Here is a 9,111-nt window from a genome sequence, read left to right as displayed (position 1 = left end):
TAGAGATTAGAGGTTGATTCAAGTAGACAAAAACAACCATTCTAACGAATGTATCCTTGTTCTAGAATTTGTATTATAATGGATCTTTATCACTTTTTCTAATAACATCACCAATAGCTCTTAAAATACTTTTTTTTTATACATATCCCCTAGAAGACACGATAATCTCATCCAAACGATGACACTGTTCAAATATGATATTGCCCATAAACCAAACATGGACCTTTTGCCAAGACTTTTGTATAATCTTCCATTAACTAGGACTTCACCATGTAGTATTCAATCTCAAGATTCATTAATTGAAACGATTATGATGACTTTCATAAAGCATAAGCCTTGTTAAGAAGTGCATTAAACCCAATCCTTCTCTTCAGAAGTTTGATGATGACCATCCTAGCCCATTAAAAGATGGACCCTTTGCTCCACCAACCATACCTTCATCTCCCATCATTGAAGTTTTCTCCTTCTCAACTCCGAACATAGTCAGGAATTTATCTTTAAACCACATCAACCCATCCATCTACAAGTCAACCACAAGGTCAGTGTTTTGGGGCCATCTCTTCTCGACAAAACTATTTTCAATTTAGGACAAAAAAAGAACTTAAGTAAAAAAAAGGCTCCCTCACATGTCGGGCATATCAGTCAAACCATTAAATCAATGGTACTCAAGTAGTGACTTTTTGACTAACATACATAAATTAAACACAAAAAAAGGACTAAAATGAAATAAATCAACATTTCGTTCAAACCCCACCATTTACTATGTAGCCGCTATTGTGAAATCCCCTTGCGTCCCCGTTATCAAAAGAATGGCTGCAAAATTGAAGTACCTAAGCCATAGGGACTGAAAACGAAAGGTAAGAAGAAATATATAAAATATATTTATGGTAGTAAGGACGCATCGAAGAACAAAACTGGGTGAGTGTTAATGCCAATTGCATGAGATTCTAAAACGTGAGAACTTCAATAAATCCAAATCTCAGGTCAAGTCTGCATCAAAGAAACGTAGTTGTTGAGAGTCGAATAAGTTATTGAAAATATCGTTAAAATATTCAATATTTATTTAGGCAGCCTCCGTAGTTGAAAATTCAGTATTTTATTATTCGTATTGTTGTCTTAATTGGCTGCGCTCTTGCTTGTTCGTCTCAATCCTGCTATTTCTATAAGAAGAAGTTTGGTTTTCGTTTTTTGAGTCAAACTATCAGTTTACTTCCTCTGTCATCGCAAATTCTGAAAGAAAAGGGATCCGATCTGATCTGCTGCAAATGGGGGAGAAATGGGTGTTGATGAAAACGGCTCAGACGCCTACCAACATTGCAGTGATTAAGTATTGGGGGAAGAGGGATGAGACCCTTATTTTGCCCGTCAACGATAGCATCAGCGTTACACTTGATCCTGCTCATCTCTGCACCACAACCACCGTCGCTGTTAGCCCTGCTTTCCAACAAGATCGTATGTGGCTCAATGGCAAGGTAAATTCTCTCTATATAAAATTCAAACAAAAAAAATGTTATAAATGTTCATTTGAATGATGGGTTTGGGTTTTATTTTACTATAGGAAATATCCCTTTCCGGAGGAAGGTACCAGAACTGTTTGAGGGAAATCAGAACACGGGCTAGGGAAGTTGAGGATAAAGAGAGGGGAATAAAGATAGAGAAGAAAGATTGGGAGAAACTGCATCTTCATATTGCATCTTATAACAATTTCCCTACGGCTGCAGGATTGGCTTCCTCTGCTGCTGGTTTTGCTTGTCTTGGTACTGTATAGATGAAAACATACATACCCTTTAACCTTCTTTTTGTTTTTTACTTTGTTGTTTAATACAGTTTATAGGACTAATGGTTTTGGGTTTGATGCAGTTTTTGCACTTGCAAAGCTTATGAATGTCAGTGAAGATGAGAGTCAACTTTCTGCTATAGCTAGGTATGGCCCTTTTTACTTATAGAGATGCAAGAATTTTAGTTGTAATTCAATTGATGATTTATTGATTTTTTCAAAATATTTTGTAGGCAAGGTTCAGGCAGTGCTTGTCGGAGTTTGTTTGGTGGATTCGTTAAGTGGATTATGGGAAAAGTAAGTTCTTTCTGTATGTGTTGAACAGTTCATTTCTGCATGTATTTAACAGTTCATCTTTCTTCAGGAAGGGTAGTACCTTTGAGTAACCAATTCTTATATTTTCTTCTTTTTTAATACCTCTAGGAGGATGATGGAAGTGATAGTCTTGCAGTTCAACTAGTAGATGAAAAACACTGGGAAGATCTCTTCATCATTATTGCTGTGGTGAGTATTTTCTCCAATCCTCATGTTTTACATTTTTCCAACTATAGGTTTATAGTTGCTACTCTGCAGGGAGATAATTTTTTCCCCACAAGAACATGAAATATACTTACAATTAGATTTTGCAAGATTCTGTCTCAATTAATCTGCATCCTTTCTCGTGGTTTGGTATTATTGATTGCGAAGTGTTTTAGATCTTGAAAGAATGCAGGCAGCATATGAAAATCAATAGTCTGACCTGCATTATTTTGATCATTTGAGAATGTGTAATCTCAGATCACTTTCTTCCCATGCTTTGCATCTACAATTTATTTTCCACTTAGTTTCCACATATTACTTTCAAGCATCTTATTGTGCCATATGATGCATGCACACATATATCCATTTTGATACATAAAGATACATCTTTTCATCCATATCAGACATTTATGGATGCTACATGCACACATACTTGCACTTCCATCCTTTGTGTATAAAATGAATGTTTTTGTGTTTTTGTATCTTCTATATGTTGCACATACATTTCAAATATGTTTGCCTTCATTTTTTGCTTTACCTTTCTATTCTAATTCATGGAAAATATTCTTCCGAACCTAAGGACAGATTGCATATTGTCAACCCCCACCACTATGGGAGTAAGGCTTACATGGTTGCATCGAACAGTTTTTTACAATGTTAAACTAATACTTTTGATCAACTGTTAACAATTTTTACAGTAGCGATTGATTTCCAGCTCCATATAAATGTAATATTCTTCAATGTTGCTTGTGAGTGTTGGGCCCTAGCATCAATTATAAGTACGTGGATTATGAATATATTCACTGGAAATTTACTCATGGATGTTCACCAATTACTTATGTTTAAGGTCCTTTAATACTGCAAACTCTTTTCACCAATCTTTGAGGTCCTGAACATGTAAACAATGTGTTTATTTATCCTTGTTATTAGAAAAAGATTTGCTACTTGGCATAGGATTGGATCTTGCATTCACCTGATCTGCTTGTGTCAAACAGGTTTCTGGAATGTTCCCAATAATTGTCATCAGGATTTTGGTTTTAATGTTTCTTTTTCTGGCTCTAGGTAAGTTCACGGCAGAAGGAAACAAGTAGCACCTCTGGAATGCGTGAGAGCGTTGAAACAAGTTCGCTTTTACAGCATAGGGCAAAGGTGCATTTTGGTCTACTTTTTTAAACTAGTGCAATTTTCCGCACTTGTGTAGATTTCGTAATACCTAAAACTATTTAAGGTTGTTTAAAGTTGTACTGACTCATGCCTACTCATTGCCATTTTGAAATGTAATTAGGAAGTTGTTCCAAAACGCACAATAAAGATGGAAGAAGCCATACAAAACCGTGATTTTGCATCTTTTGCAAAATTAGCCTGTGCTGATAGTAACCAATTCCATGCAGTCTGCTTGGATACGTTGCCACCCATATTCTACATGAATGATACATCTCACAGGCAAGTCCTTGTTTACATATGCTGGTTCCTTTTAGGGGTTGACCTTTGAACTATAGACTTGAGTTTTGATGAAAAGACGATTTTCCCACGTCACATTCAGTAAAAATTTATAATACATGTATTGGGTTTTCAGGATAATCAGCTATGTTGAGAAGTGGAATCGTTCTGAAGGAACCCCTCAGGTTCGTTTATTTATTTTGCAGCAAATGACTTTAATTTTGAACATTTATCAGCCTAATCAGTAACCTTATTAAGAAAGGTAGTAAGATGGTTGTAAGATGATAAAATCTGGAGTTTAAAGCTCTTGACTTTAAAGCTACCGTGAATCATTTTATTTCTTGGGGTCTTTTTAATGAGTCAATACGCTGGGGGGTAGTTGGATTGTGTTATGTTCTGTCAATAATTCTGTTGATTGCTTCTTTTTTGAATCATTTTGTTTGTTCAAGCCTCTTATGTGAATTGATGGATAACCTAATGCAACAGAAAGTAAAACATAATACATACTAGATTATGGAACCTCCAGGATGTGGGTGAAAAGAATATGTACAAAACAAAGGAAGTTTTGATTGAAATGGTAAAATCCTGGCTTTGGGATATTGTTGTCTTAGGTTCAAGTCCCGTCAAGTCCCATGATATGAACCATTGGAGAACCACATCCCAAAAGTCAGTTATTAAGGTTGGAGAGCCCAGGTCCATATAAACCTCACTAGGAAATCCCATACTTTCCTATGAGGAATCCACGTCCCATACCTTGCAATTAGCACATAACAACCTGCAATTTGTGAATTTATTCTGGGTTTAAATTGTTTTTTTTTTATAGTTTTTAAATATAAAGAGATAAAAACACCTTCATGATAATATTTGATGCTTTTTGAATTGAAGGATTTTTTTAGTCATTTCCCTATTTGGGTTGATGTCAAGTTGACTTGTGAAACCAAACTTAGCAAAAGACTCTATATGATTAGCAAAATAATATGAACACCAAGCTTAACTCTTAAATATTGCAATCTAGAGTTTAAATGACCCATGTATCCTTTGAACACCAAGCTTGTTATTGAGGTTAAGCCATCCAAGTCTTTCACCTCCAATGGTGATCAACAAAATCACTTGCAACCTTCTCCATGTTAAGGAATTTCTTCGAGCTAGCAAAGTGACTCAAGGTCATAATCAAACGCTTTCCCTTGCTTCTATCTCTCTATAGCAAAAACCTCCCTAGAGAGAACAGTTCTCTCTAGGCTTGCATGACATATGGCATAGGCTAAGGAAGTTAGTGTATTTGCAAAAAGCGAAGTACTTGATTTTTTTTTTCTTTATTGGCAAATGGCAATCTTTGACTGATGATTTCAGTAATTTTTTCCTAATCGTTTCCTCCAATAGTAGACAGAATACTCTGAAATAAGATCATTAATAAGCCAGGTATTTAAGTGGCGAATTGCTTTATGACTAAGCGTTATTTTGTGACGGTTGATAATTTCGTTCAAAATGTGGTGTTGATAATGACGAAGTTCTTCCTTTAGAAAGATATTTCTCTACACTGCATATACATACGTAGATATATATATGTATGTATACATGTGATGTTTTTGTTACTTTGAACCCTTTCTTGCCATGTGTCTGAACTAGATCAATCCATTTAATGTCAGGAATCATTGAATATCTATAGTCCTTGTGTTGGGCTTCTAGGACATATGCTTTTCTTTTTCTTGCTTTTTAGCTGCAACTTTACTTGGAAATTTATGATGAAAAACTGACAGGTGGCATATACATTTGACGCTGGGCCGAATGCAGTTTTAATTGCACGAGATAGAAAGGCAGCTGCTCAATTAATTCAGCGGCTGCTTTTCTACTTCCCACCAAAGTCTGATACTGATCTGGACAGGTAAATGGAAATGCAGGTGCTAAGAGCATGATACCGAAATTGGATTATTCCCATACCATATTATCATAAGAAAAACATCCATTCATGTATTTTATAGGTTCATTTCTCACTGGAATCTCTTCCCTTTCTCCTACATGAAAGACTTGTCAGATATTGACTTTATTTACTTCTCATTTTCCCCGTTTTATTCAGCTACCTTCTCGGTGATAAGACGATACTTAAAGATGCCGGACTCGAGGGATTGAAGGATGTGGAAGCTTTGTCCTCACCTCCTGAAAATGGTTCAGCTCAGAAATACCCTGGGGATGTCAGTTACTTCATCTGTACAAGACCTGGGAAAGGCCCTATTCTGCTTTCAAATGACAAACTGGCTCTTCTTGACCCAGAAACTGGACTTCCCAAGTAAGAAGTGCCATACTTTCTCTCTGCAACTTTGATTAAACTTATCTTCAAGGAGAGTTGGATGTCTCTGAGCTGCAAAAGTGTCAGATAGGTTATTTCTTCAGCTTGTTTTCGTTTTATTTATGTATTTGTAATTTTCCTTTTTGCCCTTATGTCCAATTGAGGTTTGAATCCTCACCATGATTGAAACAATAATGAATAAACTGGTTGCTTTATTGACCCTCTAAACCGCTGTATTTCCTTGTAATTTCCAATTGCAAATGCAGAAGACACGAATTATGTTGAAACTTGAAACATTGTTATAATTCTTTTGTTGTTGAAAGAGTTTGATGGTTCCAACGTCTTTCATAAGCCATTCCTATCTTTGCTTGACCGAGTGTATCAAACCTTTTTTTTTTTTTTTAATCTGAAAATTCTAAATTTTAATTAAAGCATATAAAAAACAGTTTCTCATTTAAAATGTCAATTCCCAAAAGATAAAACTGCATGCCTTTGAATTATTTATTATTCATTAAAATAAACGAAATTAATAAATTTACTAATTTACTAATTTGATCAATTAAAGATGAAATTATTTTAATGTCTGAGTTGCTATGCATAGAGTCGACGGTGAATTAGGCATTAAGGAAAGTAAGAGAAACTGATTCAATTGTTATATATTACAATAACATGGGTGCAACAATATATATTTGTTTCATTAAAAAAGAATGAAGATTATACATGTCAATCCATAAGCACGCTTTGCCAATCATTTAGACACAAAAGTTATAGTTAATTAATACTTAATTGAGTTTGTAATACACAATTATTGCCCGGGCCCTACTATACTCACTAAAACTGACCCAAAGGTCAAATTACAACCTAACCCAATTACAAGGCCCAATTGGCCTAAGATAACAGAAACCCTAAGCAGCAGGTAGCCTTAGCGCCGCACGTTCCCACGTTGCAGCAACCGTCCATCACCCACGTCGTTTCACCCACGATCAGCAACTCCGCATAACGCCGATTCCACCTGCAATAAATCAAAAAACAGAGGGATTGATCAAAGGGGGGCAGTAGAGGAAAAAAGAAAAAAAAGAAAAATGGTTTTTGTAAATTTTGGGTACGTCTAAAGCGATTTTTGAATCTGTAAAAGGGGTTAGCAAATTTTGTACTGGAAAAAAAGGAAAAAGAAAATACAAGGAAAAAAGGCAAGGATTTTGAAGGTGACAGATTTTTATTTTTCTTTGTTCATTTTACTGTTTTTACTTTATTTTGTTTTTCTTTTGTTATCCTAAAACAAAAATAAATAAAGAGAAGAAGGAAAGGAGGACTTACCGTTGGGGTGTCGTCGGAGTGCCCTCACATCGCCGTTGCTGGTCGGAAATGGGGCTTGAATGGCTGAGAAGAGAGGAAGCTGCAGCGCAACTTCAAATGGCAGAGAAAGGGAATAACTTTAGGGTTTTAAAAATGGGATTTTATAAGGGTTCAAAAAGGGCTATTTTCGCAATTAGTCCTCATGATTTTAGGGTGTTTTTCAATTTATCTCTTTTAAATTTTACTACACATTTTATTTTTGTTTCAAATTGGTCCAATAGTGTGCAGCGCTTTAGGGCGGGTTGGAAAATTGCTCTTTCGGTCCTTTATCTATTGCACCTGTTTAAATTTACTCCCTTTCTTGTTTTTATTTTCAAATTTAGCTCTCAACTTCTGTTTGGCATTTTAATTTAGTCCTTAATTTGTTTTTTAGTTTATTTTTATTATATTGTTTATATTGTTTATTATTATAATTATTATTATATTATTATTATTGTATTTATATGTGTGCGCCTATATATATATATATATATATATATTAATATATATATATATTATAAATGTTTTAAATATATAGGTAGTACGTATATATATTTTATTACCATTTATTTTATTTTTATAGTTCGTACATATTTTATATACATTCATTTTTTATATAATAATATTTATGTTTTCATGTTTTATAATTCATATGTATATACATTTTATAATATGTACATATATTTTGCATTCTTTTCAAGGTTTTATAAACATTTTCCATGTTTTATATTTACTAATACATTATATTTTTACATTTAAAAAAAACATGTATTAATATATTTTATGTGTATTTTATTTTATTATTATTTTTATGACTTACGCATTTTTTTCCCTTTCCCTCATATTCCTATACGTATTTGCTAAAATTGTTTATATATTATACTTATAAATATGCATAATTTAAATTAAAATATTTGTTTCATATTGCATTAACATTTTAACATATTTTTAAAATACATTTTGATTTTGTCAAAATATTAAAATCAATTTTTATGATTCAAGGGTTTTCAAAATAAAAACGATATTCAAAGTTAGGGATTTTCGAGGAAAATTGAGCCCTAACGCATTGGGTTCCGATTTTCTTTGTTAATTCCAAATAACCGAGAATATTCGTTATTTAAAATATATAAGTAAAAATCATTTTTGGGAACTTAATTTGTTATGTCCTAACGTATTGGGAATGACATAATTGCTTCCTCAAAATGAAGATTTACTTATAAAGCAAAAGTGATATTCAAAATTCGGGGATTTTGAGAAATTGTACCCTAACGTATTGGGTCTCAATTTCTTCGCATGACTTGAACAATTGATTATCATTTTCAAGTTTCATCATTTGAATTTTGAAAATTTTTTTAACCCTCGACATTAAGACATCAAATAATCAATTTGGTACCGATTTTTGGGCGTTACGAGGGTGCTAACCCTTCCTCGTGCGTAACTGACTCCCGAACCCTTTTTCTCGAATTTCGTAGACCAAAATTGTTTTTAAGGTGAGCCGATCACACCTCAATAAAGGATCGGTGGCGACTCCAGTTTTATTTTTAAAGTCGACAACCCAAATTTTTGTTTTCAAAAAATGGTTTCGACAGAGTTTATATATTTATTTAAGAAATTTAATAGTTTATTATTTTAATTATTAAAAATTATTTTTATTTAATAAAATATTATTAATATATTTTCTCACGTAAAATTAAATATTTTATTAAAATAATATTTTAATTAATATAATTTTTATTTAATAAATTATAGTTAATAG

At 33.3% G+C, this 9,111-nt stretch overlaps 1 protein-coding gene and 1 long non-coding RNA gene across 2 annotated transcripts; one reads left to right on the top strand and one right to left on the bottom strand.

The window, feature by feature from the left end:
• The first annotated feature begins 917 nt into the window (after positions 1–917).
• LOC105782280 (diphosphomevalonate decarboxylase MVD2, peroxisomal) lies at positions 918–6,307 on the top strand. The gene is made up of 10 exons (XM_012606923.2): positions 918–1,472; positions 1,559–1,757; positions 1,861–1,924; positions 2,011–2,074; positions 2,201–2,281; positions 3,359–3,445; positions 3,582–3,739; positions 3,873–3,921; positions 5,494–5,618; positions 5,811–6,307. Exons 1-10 carry the CDS (start codon positions 1,266–1,268, stop codon positions 6,022–6,024), a joined length of 1,248 nt encoding a protein of 415 aa, XP_012462377.1. The 5' UTR covers positions 918–1,265; the 3' UTR covers positions 6,025–6,307.
• A 387-nt stretch (positions 6,308–6,694) lies between these two features.
• LOC105782283 (uncharacterized) lies at positions 6,695–7,722 on the bottom strand. The gene is made up of 2 exons (XR_001129771.2): positions 7,338–7,722; positions 6,695–7,032 (listed from the first exon to the last, which is right to left on the bottom strand). It is a non-coding gene; the product is annotated as an uncharacterized LOC105782283 (long non-coding RNA).
• Positions 7,723–9,111: the final 1,389 nt, after the last annotated feature.

Source organism: Gossypium raimondii, chromosome 13 (genome assembly GCF_025698545.1).
Source record: "Gossypium raimondii isolate GPD5lz chromosome 13, ASM2569854v1, whole genome shotgun sequence".
Taxonomy (NCBI): domain Eukaryota; kingdom Viridiplantae; phylum Streptophyta; class Magnoliopsida; order Malvales; family Malvaceae; genus Gossypium; species Gossypium raimondii.
Note: the sequence above shows the minus strand (reverse complement) of the source record. Positions and strands in the feature narration are given on the sequence as shown.